Source organism: Nothobranchius furzeri, chromosome 9 (assembly GCF_043380555.1).
Source record: "Nothobranchius furzeri strain GRZ-AD chromosome 9, NfurGRZ-RIMD1, whole genome shotgun sequence".
Classification (NCBI taxonomy): Eukaryota; Metazoa; Chordata; class Actinopteri; order Cyprinodontiformes; family Nothobranchiidae; genus Nothobranchius; species Nothobranchius furzeri.
Genome location: NC_091749.1, coordinates 45,010,408 through 45,031,912, shown reverse-complemented (window position 1 = coordinate 45,031,912; position 21,505 = coordinate 45,010,408). Strand labels below are relative to the sequence as shown.

Genomic DNA, 21,505 nt, shown 5'->3' with positions numbered 1-21,505 from the left:
ATTTTCTCCAGGACTTTGAATAAAGTGGAAGGTTAGATATTGGTCTATAATTCATTGGGTCATCTGGATCCAGAGAAGGTTTCATAAGTAGAGGTTTGATTACATCAATCCTAAAATCCTGTGGTATGTTTCCATTTACTAAGGATAGATTGATTATATCTAGAATGGGATCAGTAACTAAAGGAAACACATCTTTAAATAATATGGTTGGGATTGGATCTAAAATGCAAGTTGAAGGTTTAGATGAAGCTAGTATTTTTGATAACTCTGAAAGCTCAACTTGATCAAAACGGTTCAAACACAGATGAGGTTCTACAGTTACCTCTGATGCTGCCTCACTTCCTGAGGAAGAAGAAATCGCATTAGGGAGGATGCTAATCGTTTTGTTTCTAATAGAATTAATTTTACTTGTGAAAAATCCCATAAAGTTGTTGCTGCTGAGGGCTGAGGGAATAGCTGGTTCAGAGCTATGATTCTGTGTAAGTTTGGCAACTGTACTGTCAATAAATTTAGGATTAAGTGAGAAATGAGCTTCACCTTGTCCTCCCCACAGCTGGTCCCGTCCACGGCTCCATCCAGCTTTGAGTGGCAGGTTGTTCCCACGGTGCACCACAATGTGCTGCAGACGTTCTGGCAAAACAGAACGTGATTAATGTCTCAATTCCAAAACATGAGCTTTGATTAGTTTGAGTGAATTTCATAATTGAGTATTTCACAAGCTGTAGAGCAAAATGGAAATTAGGACAGCGTTAAAACTGTAGTTAATTTGAATTGAAAGTGAAACAGACCAGGAAAGGCTATACAGCCACACACACACATGCACACCCTTTTATAATTATAGATTCTGGTGTTGTTAAGGCCAGTGGGGACATGATTACAAGAGCAAATAACCTTCCAGAATGCCTGACAGCTGTCGTGTTTGCACAATTATAAAACAGCAACTTTTTTTGAGTGGCGAACTAAAATATCAGCCCTGACATGTTTACTTTGCTCAAAGTATTTGTCAAATCCAAGATATACTAACACTGTGCTTCATTTACTGCTTTATATTCACCAATTAGTTTTCTACATTTGAATGAGTAAGGCGTTCTAAACCATAGATAAGCCGACCTCTCAAGCCTTTAAAACAAGCTCTCCTACTGAGTAATGAATTAGAAGAAGCTCCGTACATAAATATTTGTATGGCTGAAGTTAATTAGCTTTGCTCAGACGGTAAACAGAAAGTCCATCTTTGTCAAAACTGTACAGCCTAATAGAACATTTGAAAAAAATGTCTTGTTTAAAAACTGTCAATGAATATAACGTGTTAGAGAGACCAGTTGTGATAGGACAGGCTTTTGTGAAGATTATTTCATTGCAATCTAACTTTTCAGAGATTATTTTAAATGTCCTGCTGTCTTGTTTGTGAGTGATGAGAGGATCAGTGGTTTATCTTCAGTAATGACAGTGTCGCTCTGGTCTGTAGCAGCGAAGAAGGATCTGATCTCTAGATTAATTTGTCTGTTCCAACCCTCGCCTACGATCAGGAGATTTAATCATGACAGAAAGAACAAGATCCCAGGAACAAGAGGCTGAAATGAGCCACCTCTGTGAGGCAGCCAGAGTCATTCTTAGAGATAAGGTGAGGAGCTTCATCATTTGGGCAGGAGCTCAGACCAGAGTTGCTGCTCCTCCTAATGCCGATGTGGTTTGTGTATGTGAGTGTGATGCAGAGTCCAATTGGGAGGAGATGCTGGCACAGATCAGAACTTCCTGAATGAATAAATCCCTGGCCTGGCAATTGCTTTGGATCACCTAGGAGGAATTGTAGTGTTGCTGGAGAGAGGGAATTCTTGGATAAGCCAAAAAACATCAATGGTTGATTTTTACAGCTTTTACAGTGTTAACATGGTTTAAATAGTTCAGATCAACAGTGTCAGTGATTTCCCTAGATGTTCAGTAATTTGAGTTACAGTATGGGAGTCTGAAGAGTCATTTCATGGAGATTTTCGGCTTTATTCTAATAACAGAACTGATATCTGCCGTCCAACTTTTGACAAGAAACTGAAGAAATATAAACCCTTAAATGATCACCAAATCATTAGTTTGAAAAAGAAAATCTTCAGGCCAAAAAGAAAAAGTGTGCAACATTCTCTCCTTCTTCACAGGTAGCATTTCAATATGAGAACAACAAAAAACAAACAAAAAATAAAATAAAAACACCTTGCAGGATTCCACTAGTGGGTAATTATCGGCACCAACATACTCTTGTTATGAGCCTCCAGTGGAAATCTGCAGAATAAGAAACTTTTTGATTTTTTTGTCACTTATTTTTCATATTTTGGTCTCAGCTGCCATGGTTGGCTACAGCAATAAAAAAACATTGCCATCATTGGATTGAAAGGATTACACCATTAGTAGTTTGAGACAGTGATAATTAACAATGGCTGACAGTAATGAGTTCCTCCTACCATTAATGATCCACAACAGCTGCAGCGGATAATAAAGAACAAATTCATACATTAGTTAAAAACAGGAATCTGAATGATTTGCCAAAACAGAATAAACATAAAAAATACAATTTTAAATAGATGTTTTATTTCTACACAAAATTGGTTTTAATATAAATAAAGCTGACTAAATAGTTATTTTAAAAAGGCACACTTGGCCATTTTGCTTGCTTTCAGCACCCCCTAGTGTTCATTATTAATTGTCTGTGGTTAAACTGAAAATGAAACTTATCTCCTTGCTGTGCATTTGTCTTTTTAACACCTTAATCTAACAGCTGAAATGTCTCATCAGCCTTCATTAGTGTCTACAGGAGTTATTCATCACTAAATGAAACAAATCAGCTGCTTTTATGATCAAAAATATGCAGGAAATGTGCTGAAAGCAAACTGCAGCGCCCGGTATGTCCCACAGGGGATGACCTCCCACACTGAAGTTGCAAGTAAGAAATTCTGGCCACAAGAGGTGGTGGGGGTCTGAATGGCATTTCATTAACCATGTACAGGGTAATTTTAGCACATACTCGCTCAAGAAAACGATTTAAACAATAAAGAATTTGCATCGTTTCCCTTTAATGCGTATGTCACTGTTGCAAAATTCTTAGTGCAAAAGATTTCTTGAAAAAAGTATGAAGTCTGTCTAAGAGCAGTTTCCTAACCCCCGTGTCTTCTAAAACAGCCCATGTTTGAGACATACAACAACATTTCTGTTAGTTTTTTATTTTGCTGCACCACCCATATCACCAGGTCCCCATCTGGCCCCTCCTTTGTAGACTTTCTAGATGCTCCCCTGGATTTAACACAACTGTGTTTTTACAAGGAAACAGAAAATGTCTTACCTCGCTGTAAAACATGAAATCACTGAATTTGAGGGAAACACTGTGAGTTGTAACTTATGAGCTGCCTCTTAAGAGGACAACACTGAACGTCTGTTCAATGATGCTATAAATCTGATAGCACCTTCGATTCATTTTTAAAGACACACTCATGTTCAATTATTAAGGTAATGAACGTGTGTGTGTGTGTGTGTGTGTGTGTGGTCTCAGTTAGCCCAGAGTAGACCTTATATACCTCTGTGTTCCTGGCCTCATGTACAGCGTGTGTGATTAATATTTTTCTGCTTGCAGAAATGAAAGAGCACCGTTGGAAAGACAGTTCCCAGAGAGGTGAGGGTTTAATATGATTCGCTTGAATGCCACCCCAGACGAGCTCTTCTATAGAAATCCTGCATCAAAAAGTTGTAATCTCCAACATTGTCAAATGTAATTTCTCTGACTCATTCCAGAAAGGATCCAAGTTACAACTGTGTGTAGCATGATGCCAGGTCGCTCACAGAGGGAGCTTGAATTAATCCAAATCCAGCTCTTGGTGTGACTCACAAAGAAGTCTGGGGTTCGCGTCAGGATCGGCTGAAGTTATTACAGATGCAGAAGACAACAAAACGAAAGCTCTAGGTTTTGATTTTTAGCTCAATGGGGGACATAAAAACTTCCTTAGATCTTCTTGTCAGATGGTCAGAAAGCTTCAGAAATTCCCATCAACAGAACATTTGAAAATGCAGACGGAGAAGAAAAATAAAATATTAAAAAAATCAGACATCTTCAACAAACTTAAACCATGATTTAAAAGAATGGAAAATGTATTCTGGGTTTGAACCTTCAGTCATGATTTTACTTAATTCTTAGCTCAGTTATTTAAGGCCCCCCCCCCCCCCCCCCCCCCCAAACGTCACCAAAAACCTTTCTGACAATCAGAGTTCCTCTTCTATAAACAACTGTGCCTCTTCAAAACATAACTGTCCAGCTGGGATGTAGCTGTGTTTGTTTTGCTCCTCAGGTTCTGCAGCAGAGGTGGGCCGGGCAGCATGTTTCATTCCCACAGAGGGCCATGTTTGACGTGTTAAGAGCCAGACTGAAAGACAGACCCACATCTATCTGACAGATATTACCTTTGAGAACAGGGTCAGAATAACCCCGTTAGTGTTCAGGTGAACAATAGGTCTCAGCTTTATTCTGAGGATGATTCATGGATAATTACAGTTTTGTTAAACCATATGTATTCTGCCAGAAGCTTAAAGAGACTCATAGGTTCAATTTATTTTTTCAGTGTTTGATCATAGACATACTTTTGAAGCTTACGGTCAGGAATCTCACTCAGAATGTTAGTGTATGATAGAAATAGACAAAAGAAAAATTAAGAGTCCCTATTGGTGGAACTTCCCAGTCAGCACTTATAGGTGGGCCCCATATGGAATATATATGGGCAAGCAGTATGGGTCCCATCAGGGTTTGTCTCTGGTTTCCATGGTGGCCCCACAGGGGTTTGGCCCAGAAAGATCTTTACCCACATAGATTTTAACGGCTCTACGTGGGTTTTTGGAGGGCTTATAATCTTTGGCAAACTCATGTGGGGCCACCGTGGAAACTGTGGACAAACCCTGGTGGGACCCATACAGCTTGCTCACATATGTACCATAGAAAACTTTTCACTGATTGGCTTAATGAGCTAAACTGGATATTTATTTTGTGAAGTGCCTTGAGATGACTCATGATTTGGCGCTACATAAATAAACTGAACTGAACTGAATGGGGCCCATCTACGAGTGCTGCCTGGGTTACACATCTTCTGTTCTGCTTCAACCAACAAAGCTCTGCTGGCCCTCAGAATTTACTTTGCCTATAATTGTTCTCAAAGGAATATTTAAAGCTTTTTTAAAGCACATTTTTGTGTTAAAATGATAGTTACCATCTTACCCATAAATGAAAGCCTCCTGAATGGCCTCTGCTCAAAGAAATTGAGATTGGGCCGTACAGAAGGCAAGGGCTTAAAGGGACTCTAAGGAAGTTTGAAGTTTTTATGCTCGCGATCGCCACTCAGGCCTAACGCGTAACTACAGCTTCAAAAGTAAGCTCGTGTTTGAGGTGCGCATGCTGTACGTGCACACTCCTTAATGAAAATAACAGCTGAGACAGTCCCGTGTGTGTGTGTGTGTGTGTGTGTGTGTGTGTGTGTGTGTGTGTGTGTGTGTGGCCGGGAGGACAGAAGAACACAGTAAATTAATAAAAATCATGTGCATCTGTCTCTGTAGCTGCACGTTCTCGTTGGCCGGCCAAACGTGCAGTGTGTGTGTGTGTGTGTGTGTGTGTGTGTGTGGCCCGGAGGACAGAGGATAGGATAACACGCAGCTAAATAATTAAATAATTTGGTTCTGTACCTTTCTCTTCAGCACAGCTGACAAAGGTTTATGATGGGTCAGTCTTCCTGCATGCTCAGATCATGCCCTTCCCTTGCTTGAAAAATTGTTCCAAAATGAAAGTTGAATCCACATATTTTTTATCTGTGAATTCGATGTCGTTCGGCGAGTCTCAAATAAAAAATTTGGGCGTCTTATTACTGTAAAAAAGATATCAATGTAAAAAAGAAATCCCAAATAACAAATTACGGTCATACCTGGAGTTGCACACAAGTCTTCAGGATGAAAGTCAGACATCTTACTAGGTGAGCTAAAGCACCAATGACATTCAGTCTATCTGTAACGTTCATATCCTTGATAACAGCTGAAACAATGTCAATCCAAATAACGGTTCAGAGTGAAAATGGCTATTTTGTTGCTAATTTGCAGGAAATATCTAGAAGAAAGTTCTACAGAAAGTAGCTAAGGGTCCTCAGAAATGTAGCTAGGTTCATCACTAGGCGTTAGGAACAGCGACAAAGTCGCTGAGTTGGCACTGCCTCTCTCTCTGCTGCTAAATCTACGGATAGCAAATGCTACGGGCTATGCCTGAGCGTGAACGCGCATGAAGCAGCCTGCTCGACCCGAGCAGCTCTCTTTTTCTGTGATTTTACAGAAAAACAGGCAATCACAGTAAAAATGCCAGGGCTCATTCTACAGAACCAGGGCATTGCAGGAGAATGTATGAAGAAGAAATTTATTATTTTTATACATGTTTTGACTGTCAAATTTCCTTAGAGTCCCTTTAACATCCAAAAATAGCAAAAACTCAAGCAAGATAATATCACTTTAAAATGGCTCTGGGCACCATTGTTTCACAGCAGTTTGTGAAAAATTATCTTAAAAAACCAGGAAACCGTTAAATAACCACATTTAAGCTCTGGTGCGCATGTTTCAGGAACTAGAAATGAGCCAGAATAGAGATGAGCTAAACACGGCAGAATTCTGAGTCTTATTTCCAGATAATTGGACACCATGTGTTATTTGTGGAGATAACACGTCAACGTTGCAAAGAATTATGGGCTCAACACACAGGAGGCGACATCGCCTCTCCTCCATTCATGTTCAATGAGACGTGTGACAAAGCGATAATCGCGGGTCTCCCTCCTGCTAAGCGACACACAAAAAACTTGCATGCAAAATTTTGCACTTGTGCATGTGTTGTGCACAGGCGAGCTGGCGACGCAATGCCAGAAAGTTGAAAACATGAAGGAAAAGTTGATAACATTTGCCATGTCAGATTTCCCAGAGCTTTACAACATTTCTACAAAGGAATATGGAGATCTTCACAAAAGATTGTTGGTGTGGTCTCATATTCACCATTTCTGTTTCTGTTTTTAATATGGGATGAACTCTAGCAAAACCTTTCGAGACTTCATAGCTACCGCTTTTTCAACTCTGAACTGCTTCAATAACACAAAATTCCCTCCAAACTGACAGCCAGTCAAAGCAACAGCAGACTCGCTAGTCACCCTGTAGCAGAGCTCGTCACTGACCGCTGCTGCATGTCGCCTCTCGTGAGTCAGATTATCAAAGCGACCCATGTGTTGAGCCAATTAAGTGTTAGATTTGCCTTGCTATTAGCCAGTCAGAGGCAAGAGATGTATCATATTTCCGGAACTGTGCTGCTCTGGGTGGCTGCATGTTGGAGTAGCTCTGTTGACTATATGCAAGTTTTGCCTTATCTTGGACATTTTTTCTTCTAGTTTCTCAAGAAAAATGGTATATTTTTTGGACATTTTACTTTTCTGTTTCTGGTGCTGTGAAGCTCGGAGGATTTTTACCGCTATTGTTTTACTTTTTGAGCATTTGTTATGATGCATAACCATGGCAACATGCTGGTTTACAATCGGGAGCAGCTGATTAACATTGGAAAGGCTGAAATAATATCTCAACTGAAGCCACAAATCCCAAATGAGCTGAAACGCAAGAAGCGTGGGTGCAGAGCGGGAGCAAAACGGACACAGAGAAAGAGGAAATTCAAACCATCTCTTCCATCGATCATAATGGGCAATGTGAGATCACTGGCCGAAAAGATGGAGGAACACCAAGCCCATAGGCAGAGATCCCAGGGGGGACCCGGGGGACCCCCCCCCCCCACACACACACACAAAGTTGTTCCCCCTACAAAAGTTATTGTAAACACATACATGCTATCAGTAAACCTGTATTGTCTTCTAAAACCACAATGTAAAAGTTAGTCTGCAAATCCAAAACAATGTGTTTTTAATTGCTGAGAAATTATAGTCCACCCCCCCAATTCCTCAAGTTGGTACGGTCGGTCCACACGTGCTGTTTCCAACGGGCGGGGCTGCCGGCTCTGCCTCGCTCACAGCTTCACAGCAGCCCGCAGGAGGCGGGAATCAAAAAGCCAGCGGTTTCCAGCAGTAAGTCAATAATCACACGCTTGTTCTACAAACTTAAATATGTATGTCAAATGTGGTCATAAATGTCAAACATAGACACCGATTATCTTTAGATTTTGATCACCGGTCGGAGATCCCTTTATGACAGACCACCACCACCACAGTAAAATAAAGTTGTCACTTCATGTTCTCTGGTCATTCCAGGATTACTCCACTATTATTATTCCATTCACTAAGGTGATCGAAAGTTCCTTTTCCCGGACACGTACGCTTTCATGGTCTGCCCCTGTAATCTGCGGAGCATTTATAGATCGATGAAAATGTCCTCGTTTCATCCTATTTAGCAGATGAATATGGTAGAATCAAAACTAATTGGTCCGATGTATGGAAAACCACAGCGTTTAACCGCTCTCATCCCGTCTTCCCCAGGCTCTGCAGTTGTTTACAATATGTCAAAGTGCAGGTGCACCGTGCAGCTTAGGGATGAACTGGTTGCAGAAAATGTGTGGAGGAGGCACGTTGCTCAAAGCTCTCAGTGTAAAACATAGAGCCAAAGATCCCGTTGGCCACACAGACCCAAAAACACTATGAAAACTGAGAAAAGTGAGAGATCGATTAAATTGAAAGACAAACTAGAGAGTATGTATATGTTTAGTGTATTTGTAAAGTAAAGGTTTTTAATTTTTATTATTAAAATGAAACAAATATTTCAAGAATATATTTTTAGATTTTGTGTATCTTTTCATTCAGTAGGACTTACATAAAGTTGTTAAATATTACAGAGTTATTCTCTAATAGCCTACAAACATTTCTATGATTTATTAAAGAGATTTCAGTCATTTTGATACTTGACTTGTGAAAGCTGATTTGAAGTTTGTTATTTTTTCTAGCCATATTTAGAGGGAAAATTTCAAATATATTAAAATCAATATGGAACTATTTGGATTTTAGTAGCTTTCATGTGATGTGATTTAATAAAATTTTAATTTGACATTTTATGTTCTCTCTCTTTGTTGTGAAAAAGTTAGATATGTTTTAGTGCTTAAAATGAATGCTTTGCATCCGTCCACATGTGTAGTTGTTGGTCAGCTAATAGCCATGTCATTTCAGGACATGTTGCTTCAACTATTAACAATCTACTTTTAAATCTTTATTCTGAATTGCTTGTTCCGTTTTAGGCCACAGTCTTGTTATTGAAATGAAAACAAAAAGGAAGGATGCTTATGGAGATGTACAAAATTGGCAAGATATTATTGTTGATCAATATCCTCCAGCTCCGTTCTAATGACAACATCCCATCTGTGTGTGTGTTGCTGTCCAACTGTCAGCAGACCAGGTCAGTTGAAATGGCAGAGAAACGAAAAATGGCAGACATCAGGCTGTTTTTAATGCTCCAGAACGTCAAGTAAGTAGAAACTTGCATTTTGATAAAGACATCTATAAGAAAGAAATGAAATGCCTATGAAATTGTCTCTAAATGGTTTCATTAGGCAAAGTCCAGTCAATTGAGCACAGGCAGCCAGAGCCTGTCAGACACAGGCACAGAGTCTCAGGTCAGTCTCTTATAAGGACATACAGTGTTGTATGTAGAGAGCATTTTTTTCATGCCCCCCCCAAAAAATTACTCTCTGAAGTTTTACTGTTTATTGTCCCCCCCAAAATTGAAATGGGATTTCCGCCCTTGTCCAAGCCCCTTGGACTCAGCCAGAGTTTTGGCAGTGCAGATTGAATTGAATATCAAAATATCAGGAAATAAGACTCCAAATCCCGTCTGAAGCTACTACGTCCCAGCTGACTTCTACGTCCCCAAACAGGCACACCGGAGATTTTTCCCCCCAAAGTATGATTTATAAGGCATTCATTCCTAGAGACCACAGCTAATGTACTAAATATACGAGTAAAGTAAGTAAATCATGTTTCGCACATAGTTAGCACATAAACTGTATTTCTCCAAGTTGAGGCCTTTCAGGAGGATTTCTGCAAACACTTAAAACAGAATTCTCCCAAAACAGCAGAACATTCCAATTAAGAGACACAACACGTCTGGGTCTGGAATACAAAAACAAAAGACCAATGCACATCATTAGTTCTCTGTTCGACCACTCGTAATAAAAATCATCCAAATGTGCGTGTGATGGAGAAAATCACATTTTCATTTCATTCCATGCTGATAATAGAATATAAAATACTGACATTAATCTGAAATGTCAAGTAAAATACCACTGTACTTAATTGCAGAAAAAAAATATTCAAAACAACAATAAATTAGCTGTTTTCATGACAAGAAAATTAGTTCATTTAAGTTTTTCTGTCAATTTAGGAAGAACAGAGAATACAAAATGGTGGAGTATCTTTGCTTTTAAACCATCTCTTTTATGCCTCTTTGCGTGCTGTCCACCAGTCCGCCACACCGCCTCTATCGGTGCAAAAACCTCTAACAGCTCAGATTTCTTTGATCATCTCTTGCTAATTTATGGGTGCGAGCGTATGATGGCAGTTATATTTCCTTTCTTTATTTCTCTTTTAAACTTTCTTCTTCTTGATCAAAAATAGAGGCTGACTTCAGGTAAAATATATTTTTCCAGTTTAATTTGTTTCACGTGCACCAGAGCTGTTTATGTGCAGAAACACTGTGTTTCTGAAGAGTTGATGCTTGCTGTGCAACGTGATTGCTTTTAAGCAATTAGACAAAAATGGGAAAATACACCTAAATGTGAGAAGAAAAGAGTCTGCAGGAAACTGAGGGTAAAAAATCCAACTGTGAGAACACTTCTTGTTTTCCTCCATTATCTCCCAGTGAAAACCTGAAATGAGTTCATAACGGCCTTGTTCTTTTCTCATTAGAAAGCACTTAATGTAAGAACACCCAACCTTCACTGTGTCTAAGAGCAGATTTGTCCGTGATGAAGCAGAAGTGAGGTATTTTTCTCTGACAAAGTTTATGAATAGAAGAAGGCTGTCTTCAAAGAAGGCTCTGGTTATAACAGTCTTTCAGTCCCACTTAATCCTCAACCAACAAGCAGTGCCTGATTTCTGATTGTGTGTTTGTGTTGCCATGGGAACAAAATCACACAAAAACATGAATATTTCAGCAAGAGGCCAATATAAATTTATGTGTGGAATGTTTTGTAAATGCAACGTCATCTCAAACCAGACGATAAATGCTACAGATAGCAAAACACCCAATCACAGCAGGACAGTGTTCCAGTCTAGGGTTGATGGATGTGACAAAGAACACACACAATGTGTTCCTGTGACAGATAGAGATCGTGTCTTTTCTTTCTTTATGGCAAAAGATTTTTCAGTCTTTTAGTCAAACGACACACTCGCGTAATTAACACTCATCTTCTGAGATCGCTGGGTAGAAACAAAACTAAGGGTGATACAAGGTAGCCTAATTATGATTGTAGAGGGCTTTATGTGCTTCTGGTCTCAGAGTAGATGCCCTCAGGTCACAGGAAGAACCATCTCTGACACCAGACGTTTGCCACATACGTGTGTCACAGTGGTGTGAAAACACGTCAGTTTGGGAAGTTTTCATCATCATTTTCATTCTCCAATTATTCCTGGAGAGTTCTTAGAAGAGCTTGTTCTAAAAAGGTCTAAAAATGCACACATTTATGTTCTACTGTATAACTCCAGGGTTCATTCGTGTTTCCTTTATTGTAGTTTCCATCATTTTCTTGCACTCATGGCAAGAGTTTCTGTTCGGGCACCATTGTAAGTCCTTAAAGATGTCTCTGTTGGCACGCCTTACACCTTTGAAATGTTTTTTTTTTATCCTACTTGCATTTTGTTGGCTCTCCTGCAAATTCCAACTGTTTCAGTCTGAAGGTCCAGCAGACACAAAGCTATATATGATTCTGTAAAATCCAGCTCTCCTCCAAAGCCCCTCAGCCAGGTTATAGGCTAAAACTGTTTCAGATCAGGTCTGGGACATTTGACTCGTGAACATGCAATATTTAAAAGGTTATTCAAACCTAACAAGCTCACTAGGGTGGAAAGAATGAGACGGTAACTTTGACTGATGCATCTGACGCTCCCACATTGGATTTAACTTTGGTAAAATAACTTAAATAGGCTCGTACTCAAACCCATGAGTCACTGTTCACAGTACAGACAACATAAATATACCTCCACTGCCTCTAAAGCAATTCATCTAATACAAATCATCCTCAAAGGGTGTATTAACTTATCTGCAATGCACACATGCGTGAATATGGTATGTATAGTGACTTAATAAAATCTTGAACTAACCTTTTTTGCAGGGAGGACTGGGCTAAAACTTGAGGATTCCTTGAACACATCACAAATTGCTGCAAAGCCAAACTTCCAATAACGCTCAATTTCTCTGATCGCTGCTTCAGGCCAGGAATTACTTAGTGGCTCATCAAAATAGTTTGATAGTACTATTCTTATTTCCAGGCAGAGTAAGCCTGAATTGCAACCATCATGTTATTATTATCCACTTGAAGCGATTAGGTTTAGAGAAGAAGTAGTGACATTATTGTGATTGTTCCTTTATTCTGGGTTTTGACTTCATAATATCCTAATGTACTTGGCTGGACTTTCAAGGACGGAATAGAAGACATACCAGTCAAAATATATCTGTTAAACACCACAGCATATAAAAAGATATAAAGACAATTTGTCTCTCTTTAGAAATGATTCAATCAATAAGTCAGGTAAAAAAGGATAAACTAGCACAAAGTGAAATAATCTCTGTGACACAACAAACAAATAAAATACTTAGAAAAACAGATAAATGGACGATCGTGTGGCTTTAATGTACTGACTTACATCCATGTCATCACAAAGCCGAGATCCAGATCCATACTGCAGGCGACACTGATGAACGGCGCTGTACAGAACTCCAGGAAGAATCGAAGTCAGAGACAGTCCGTCCTTCACCGGGGCGTCGTCGAGGCACCAGCCCCAGCCGCGACTGGGAGGATAGAAGCAAACCAAGGAAGCACGTTGTAAAACTTACATCAGTACCAGTCTGCAGTCACCCTTTTCTTTACAGGTATCATGATTTCCTTCAAACACACCATCAGGAACAATTTCTGTTACAATATTTGACACTAAATGTTTTGAATTGGCTTAAGTTTGTATGTAACTGGATTTTGAATGTGGCTGTAAAGTTATTAGATTGAGATGAACCACACTGATGGTGAATACAGATTTGTGTTTGTATGCATTATGCAGATGCTTTTATACAATGACTTACACAAGAGAATGTAGCAAAGCCCCCCTGAGGATAAACTATGCAGGCAGCGACACTCACAGTCAAAGAGGAGAGTGTAAAAACATACATTTGATTGGCTTCTATGTTAAATGCCTCAAGATGACTTTTATTGTATATTGGTGTAATATAAGTTAAAAAAACCCTTCTTTTTTTAAAACAACAACTTTACCGCAATACATTATATTAGTGCTTAATAATCAGCTTACCTTGCTCCGCCCACTTTTTACAACTTTCTACTTCCAGCTAGACCTCACATCATTAACTAGTACAATATTGTGCAGAAAGGGTAACCCAATTTTGGAACACTTACTTAGATGGAAAAAAAATAACGAGCTTGTAATTACATCCCACTTGTCATGAACTTGGATTACTTGAAACTGTCAGAGATCAACCTCTGAAGACATTTGAATAACCCTGCAGGGGAGAAAAACAGCATAAAACAGTCAAATCTTTGTTTCCTGTTGGTAATCAGCCCTGTTCTGTAAGGCGAGACTTCTGTACACATCCAACAAGAGCATGGTGATGGTGATTAGAAATTGTTATTCCCAGAAACAACAGGAAAGGCTCCAACTTGTTCTAAAGCGCCGTGCATCGTCTATAATAAACAGCACTCATCATGTTTATTTTAGCAGTGCTCATTACCTTGTGGCATACATCATGTTTAATTGGAAAGCCTGATTATTCACCTTCACAACAACAAAATAAATGTGCAGAATTCATTCATTCTCATTCCTCTGTTGGTTTTCACTTGTGTCGCGTGATGATTTCCCAATGGTACCTAGGTAAAAATAAGATACAATCCACACATATCAATCATTTTTTTCTTACTAGATGACAACACTTTGCTATATTGGTGGATTAAGTGTGATTTAAAGGGACAATGTGTAGTTTTTACCATTAATCTCTGGAAATACCTATCAAAATGTTGTTGAAAAAGAACTAAATGATGTCCAGTTGTTGAAAATTCCTGGTGGCTTTGTAACATATAACCACATAAATTAGGTCTAGAATGTTAAGGAGTGGGTGTAAGTTTCTGGCCATATAGATACCATGTTTCCTTCTATGGGAGCCCGTGAGGACAAAACGCATTTACTGATTTGTAACGGTTACAAGACTTTTGCCATTCATAAACATAGTTGATTTACACATTTACCTTTTCACTAGTTGCCAGTGCTGAAAGAGAGTGGTGTGCTTGTCCTTTTGCTGGAGGTTGAACGATCTGATCAAGTACTCATTCAAAAATTGCACTCCCTGGGATCTTTGACCCTAGTGGCCATCCACTGGTAAGGTCTTCCTGCTTGCTTGCAATGATTTAGGCATGTACTACCTCATCGCCAGGGAAAATACACACCGTCCCTTTAAGCCAATGCTTCAGTGATTCTTCAGATCTTTGAGTATTTTTCTATCAAAGACATTTGACAGCATCAGATGCCTGAAGTGCAATGTTTTTCTTTCTCTCTCCCACTGACTGCCACTCCATCCTTATACCTTGTCCATCTGTGGGCTAATTTAGTCAATACTGAACCCGTTTTGAATGATTTATAAAGAACAACACTAACAGCTCTGTAGCAGTAACAGCTAAGACTAAAAGAAAGTTTATCAAATCTTATAATATGAAAGTTTCTCCAGCAAAGAGCAGGGTCAACATTTGGTTTGAATGAGAGCTTGAGTCTGGAATACAGATTAAAAAAAAAGACGAATATGATGCTTGTTCCTGCCAAAGACTCCTCGTTTGTTCTTTTTTTTTTTTTTTTTTTTTTTACAAATGAAAGAAACAGAACCAATGATGTGCCAGGAACAGCAGGAAAACCAGGCTTATAGAAACTAAACATTATTGTAAATTGCGTTTATAAAAACAGACTTTCGGGGGGAAAGCAGATGGTACTATTAGACAAAATAGCTATTGAGAAGACTCTTAGTGAGAAACAGTATAAATAGAAAATGTACAGTATTTGCAAGAATAACACAAAATAATGAGATATTACATAAAAATTTGAACACAAAAACCTTTTGTTGTGATCCAAGCTGTCAAAAAAGAAATAGAAGTGAATGAAGATGTTGTCTCAGGTTCTGGTGGCTAATAAAGTGAAAGATCCATAACAAGGCCGCATTCATTTAGACTCAACCATGATTTGCATGACATGTTTGTTGATATTCTCTGGTTCAACGTTTTATAAAGAATCAGTCATGTCTTCATCAAGTCTCGACGACCAACAACTGCCCCGTTTTGATGCTCTTCAACCAATCGCTGCAAATACAGTATTCCAACCCCTATGACCACCTGATTATTCAAACACGTGTGCTTAGTTTTTGTTAGTAGGACCAGTTCTATTACCACTCACTCCACAGCCTGATAATTCACAAAGTCTGAGTGTTTTTAGTTAAACAAAAACCAGGACAAATAATTTTTCATAACGGGCTCTTCCAGGACAAAGAAGCCTTTAAATACCAGTCTTTCACACAAACTTTACTAAGGTTAATTGGTTGTTTACACTTTATTTATATATGAAACAGAACCAATGATTTATTTAAATTTTCGGAGAATAAAAACTCTTGTGATGACCGGCAGGGTCCTCCATCCATACAACATGAAAATAAATACTAGATAGCAAGACACCAAGTAGCTGAGAAAGAATAGTAAAAAAAATCTAGAATTAAAAAAAAAAAATAATAATGCATTGAACTTATATAGCGCTTTTCAAGACACCCAAAGGCGCTTTCACACACTCTCACATTCACACACTGCTAGTGATGGTGAGCTACTTGTAGCTACAGCCGCCCTGGGGAGGTCTGACAGAGGCGAGGCTGCCATTTGGCGCCGTCGGCCCCTCTGACCACCACTAACACAAGCAAGTTGGGTGAAGTGTCTTGCCCAAGGACACAACAGCAGGATACCCCTGGCGGGAGCTGGAATCGAACCCATGACCCTCCGATCATGAGGCAACCCGCTCTACCACCTGAGCTACTGCTGCTGGGGCTTTAACGCTAAAAGCGAATCTTCCCACTTCTTTGGTACTAGGGGTTGTATGAACTAGTCGACTAGTCGACTTCACGGCTCTGTAGTGACTTTCTATGCCTGTCATCGACTAGTCGCTGTCACGTGATAATGACTGACAAGATGCAGTCCTCGGAAAAGACAGCAGGTGATGAGCCCCTGCGCGTCGGGAGGCGGAGGCGATGCGCTGTGCCAGAGCGTCGGTACTGACACCGGCGGTAAAACGGACATTTAACCAAACTGTGACATTTTCCCTCTTGCAATTTTACCTTCCCCTCACCCCCATCCTAATCTTAACCAGTTTGCGCATGCAAAGCTCTGATCATTGACGCGCTCCAGACATCTGCGTCCTGAGCACCGCCAAATCAGGTGTCACCACCTCAAAAACAAATTTAACACACGATCGTTCATGTCGGCTCATTTCCTTTCATGTTTTCTGTCTGTTATTTGTGCCTGATGCGTTTCGCTGCTGCAGAGCGAGGCGCATCACCTGTTTTGTCCTCCGGTGACGCACCCCTAAAATTCCACTATCTCCGCTCCGGCACGAACTCCGCAGCAAAAACGGTCCCGTTGTAGTCGGCCGCCAAGCAGCGAGCACTCCGCTGTTTTTGCGGTCGGTAGATCTTTTAGAACTGCAGTTCAAAGGTAACTCATAAGGTGAATATAAATGAACCCAGGTAGCAGTTTTTCTTTATGATTGAGAGGAGATGCAGAAAGATAATAAACAGACAGGACAGAAAAACAGTCAAATAAAAACACGTTAGTTTATGTACCTGGTGGTTGCAACAAACAAACACCATTGAAGGTAATCAGAAGTGAGGAACAGAAAATGAAATAATTATTTTAATGTTTAGAGCAGCAGGAAAGGCTGCAGGCGCATCAGTGAGTTTGCGGCTGCTGTGCAGGGGGAAAGGGCTGAAGTAGGATGCAGAAACGACCGTTGTTAAAAGAGATTTGTTAACTTAGAAAATGTTGGAGCAGTTTTAATTGTCAACCCCCCCCCCCCGTGCCACTTCAGGTGTATGGCGTCATCAACGACTAGTCGAAGTCGACTCGATTTTCATTACTTGACTGTCGACTTTAAAAAAAATTAAGTCATGCAACCCCTATTTGGTACAACAAAATACATTTGTTCGTTAAACAAATGATAATAATTAGATACTAATTAATAAACTCATTGTTTTTTTACTGTTTAATATAATCATTACAACATGATCACTTGGTTCATTATAAAGGTATCTTAATTACATGAAATTGATTAGTATGCTTTGGGTATAATAATGATTAATTATAATGATTATAAAGATGTGTTCATCAAAGAAGACCATCACCCTATCCAGCTAACACAGACTTCAGATAAACAATAACTGCATCACATGTTTTTTTGACGCATGAGCAAGCTTTCTTCCGGAGAGAGTGGGAGTGGTTCTGAGAGTGTTTGGTAAAACTAACCATCACAGATTTCACGTCCAGTTCTGAACAAGACATCATCCTGAGGAGTCAGGGACGGCCACCCTGAACCTCTGCCAAGCCATTCTGTCACGCCGACAAGAATGGCTAAAGAACAAACGAAACTAATGAACTAACAAAGACTCTACCAGAGTCATTGATTTCTGAAGTTAAGTTAAATACGAGAACGTTCATATGCCAAACGCTTCGTACACCGTGTACCCAGGACATCTCTGGACCGGACCATCGGACACTTGCGTCTCCTCTACCAGCCAAAGTGTCATCTTGGATGAAACCCATCCTCCTGATGTCCGGATCCACAAAGGGGGCCCTGTTTGGGTGAGGTAGAACACGACAGATGACGTTTGATGCTGTTTTCTCTCGAAATAACTCAGTTATCCGCAAAACATCATTTTCACCCAGAACACATTCATTCGCTCTGAAAGAAACCTTCTGAGAACTTCATTCACGCATCCAAAACCCATGACTCTCATTTTAGCTCCATTCAGTCACAGGTTTGCTTTTAAACAAGAAATATCAAAGCTGTTAAGGATTGTCATTAAAATTGCCATCCATGAATTGTCATATTTATAATCGTCGTTTCAAAATTTCAGTTTAAAAATTGTTAATAATAAAACTTCTTCATTTTTAAACTTGCCTCATTATTGAAACGAAACGCAAAAAAGGGTTGCATTTCCATTTATCGAATAAAAAGAATCTTACTGAATATTCTGTCTAATAAATAAACTTTTGGTTTTAATTTAAGTATCTTCAATTAATTTTCCCCCCATTACAGTGGTGATGAGCTACAATGTAGCCACAGCTGCCCTGGAGCGCAGTGGGAGGTGAGGCCTCCAACCACCACCATCTGATAGAAAGTAGTTTTTTATTTAATTTGCTATTTTAGTCTGTTTATTTCTGTCAGCTAGAGGCACTTTCATTTTCTCAAGTCTTCAGAAAACACAAAAGAAATTCTAAAAATTCTAGAGAACCAGGGATCAGATTATTTTTGTTGCCATAATCTTGCACATAAAACAGTAAAGATGAAATATAAATTTAGATCTTTTAAATCAGCAGCAATGAGAAAAAGCTTTAGTTAAAGTTGCAGTAATCATTATTTACCAAATTTGTACTGTTGTCAGACAGAATGCATTATTGAGTCAAACTGCAACATTAAACATGTTTTTTTATTTCTTCATTGTTTTCCTGACTCATGTGGAGAAGAAGCTGTCCCGTAGTCTGCTGCTTCTTGTTTCTGAGGCCTCATCGCGCTTACAGTTCAAAGAGGTGGTGACTGGGGTGGGGCGGGTCTTTGATCATGTTTTAGCTCTGCTGGTGTAGCCTGAGTTGGTGAGATCTTCCAAGGAGTGCAGAGGACAGTTGGTGATCTTTTCAGCAGATATGATGACTCTCTGCAGGGGTCTTTCCTCTGAAGCACCTCAGCCAGTGAACCACTACGAGATGCAGGACTGGAGGATGTTTTCGATAATGAATGCTCTAGACTCAGATGTACTCTGTTATTCCAAAGGGAAATTGTTCGGCTCGCAGCGCTCCAGAAGATTTGTATTTGGGGATGTCATGACACCACCCTTAAACACGCACACGCAAACACACTTGCACACACACTCTTGCATAAATCTCCACAATTAAAGTTTTAATAAGATTATGATGAGCCTATCTTGATTAGCTATATGCTATAGACTTTAATCACATTAATGAGCTTTATGGCCTTCTTAAATTAGCATATACAACTACATTTACAATTTCCTGCAGTTGTAAGTAAATACGGAGCATCTAATCTAAAAAAAAAAGGTTATTTTGTTAGCTAATAGACTTTGGGAAATCTCCTTGTTGCTGGTAAAGTATTTCTTTTATCCCCCAATGTTACCTTGTTTCATAGATGCTCCAGGAGAAATGAGAACAAATTAGATTTTTGTGAAATGCTGCTAGTAACAAAATGCCTCAAGTTTATGTTTATTTATGTGGCAGACGCTTTTATCCAAAGCGACTTACAATTTATAACCTATAGGGCATGTTGTGATCTGTGGGGGAAACCGGAGTACCCGGAGGAAACCCACGCATGCATGGGGAGAACACGCAACTCCACGCAGAAAGGCCGCAGCCGAGTTTCGAGCCTGCGACCTTCGTGCTGCGAGGCAACAGTGCTAACCACTGCGCCACCATGCAGTAACAAAATGCCTAAAGTTAAATTTAATATGATTTCTTGCCATGTTGTGTATTTTGTGTAAACACAACAGTAGTATAGGATTGAGAGCCCAGCTTGTATATATAGCATTACTGGCTTTATCAGTGAGATTAGCCACCCTGGTCTCAGTGTTTCTTTTGTCCACGAACATATTGTTACTATGCAGCAATAAAAAAACAAAAAACAAATGATATTATTTCTGATTTAGTATCATAATTTCAAAATAGAAAAACATGACTACAGATGTGAAAAAAATTGTTGGTACCCTTCGTTCAATGTAAGGAAAACCCTCGATAGTAACTTGAATCTGACAGAAGTAATAATAAATACAAATTGTATGAAATGTAACCTATGAAATTCTCTTGAAACTCTGCTGATTCCTGTTCATATTCAATTACTGACAACTACAAGAACCCCCCTGAAACGTCCTCTGCTCCCCATCTTACATGCTCTGTCAAGAGCCTCTTTTAGAAAAGAATGCTGCCAATCGGCTGCAACGCTAACCCTAACCCTAACCCAGCCGCAGAATCCTCGGAACACCATTCCGCCACCATGTGTTCATTAGACACACCATGGCAGCAGTATTATGCTGATTTGATGGCATGGTGTGTCTTCTGAAAAGGGCTTAGGTAACCAGACTGAGGCCTTGTCCACACGTAGCCAGGTATTTTAAAAAATGAATATGCGCCCTCTCAAAAAAATAGTGTCCACACCACCTCGTTTTTAGAAAAACCCCATCCACACTTAACCGCATGAAAGTGCATCAAGCACATTCATAGGCATGCCAGACCTTTAGGCGGCAGTAGTTCAGCCAAATCCTATCCATTTCGTCTTCCTGCTCAACTTCAACAAAACATGAAACACAGCGCCTCTGGCCTTATGGGCTCGACACACGGGAGGCGACAAACGACCGCGATCAGCGAAATTTGTCGCTGTCGCTTTTATTACCTGTCACACGGGAGGCGATCCGCGGCAGCAGCCAGCGGCAAAGCCGTCTACGCGTTCTGTTCCATGGCGAAATCGAAACTTCCGTTGTTTTGTTTGGCTGTGTCAGGTTGGAGGGAATTAAGGTTATTTAAGCGGTTCAGAGTTAATAAAGTGGTAGATATGATGTTTCACAAGTTGCTGCTAGAGTTATGTGAAATCTTACTTCTGATTTTACTATATAAAACATAATAATAATCAACTTCTCCTTCATGTTTGCTCGGAGATGTGCGGAGCATCCTGTCCGCTCATTGGTCAGTGAATGAAACCTCCGTTGATTGGTCCTCGTCCGAGCGACAGCAATGAAAAGTTGAAAATGTTTCAACTTTCTGGGATCGCGTCGATGGGTCGCCTGTGCACGACACGTGCACGAGTGCAAACTTTCACACGCACGTTTGTCGCGTTTCGCTTCGTAGGAGGGAGACCCGCGATTATCGCTTTGTCGCACATGTCTCATTGAAAATGAATGGAGGAGAGGCGATGTCGCCTCCCGTGTGTCGAGCCCATTTGACGAGTAGCAGCTACTCGTAAAAATCAGA

General features: G+C 39.9%; 1 protein-coding gene across 3 annotated transcripts in view; it reads right to left on the bottom strand.

Moving 5' to 3' along the window:
* Window positions 1-21,505, bottom strand: part of LOC107381755 (A disintegrin and metalloproteinase with thrombospondin motifs 7) — a 195,738-nt gene that overhangs the window by 69,730 nt on the left and 104,503 nt on the right. For all 3 annotated transcript variants that reach the window (XR_008559369.2, XM_015953607.3, XM_070554887.1), the window contains exons 9-10: window positions 12,885-13,029; window positions 538-630 (exon numbers count right to left, since the gene is read on the bottom strand). Coding sequence is in view for 2 of the 3 variants with exons in the window: in XM_015953607.3 (XP_015809093.3) it covers window positions 538-630; window positions 12,885-13,029 (238 nt within the window). In the remaining variant the exon portion in view is untranslated. The remainder of the gene's footprint in view (window positions 1-537; window positions 631-12,884; window positions 13,030-21,505) is intronic.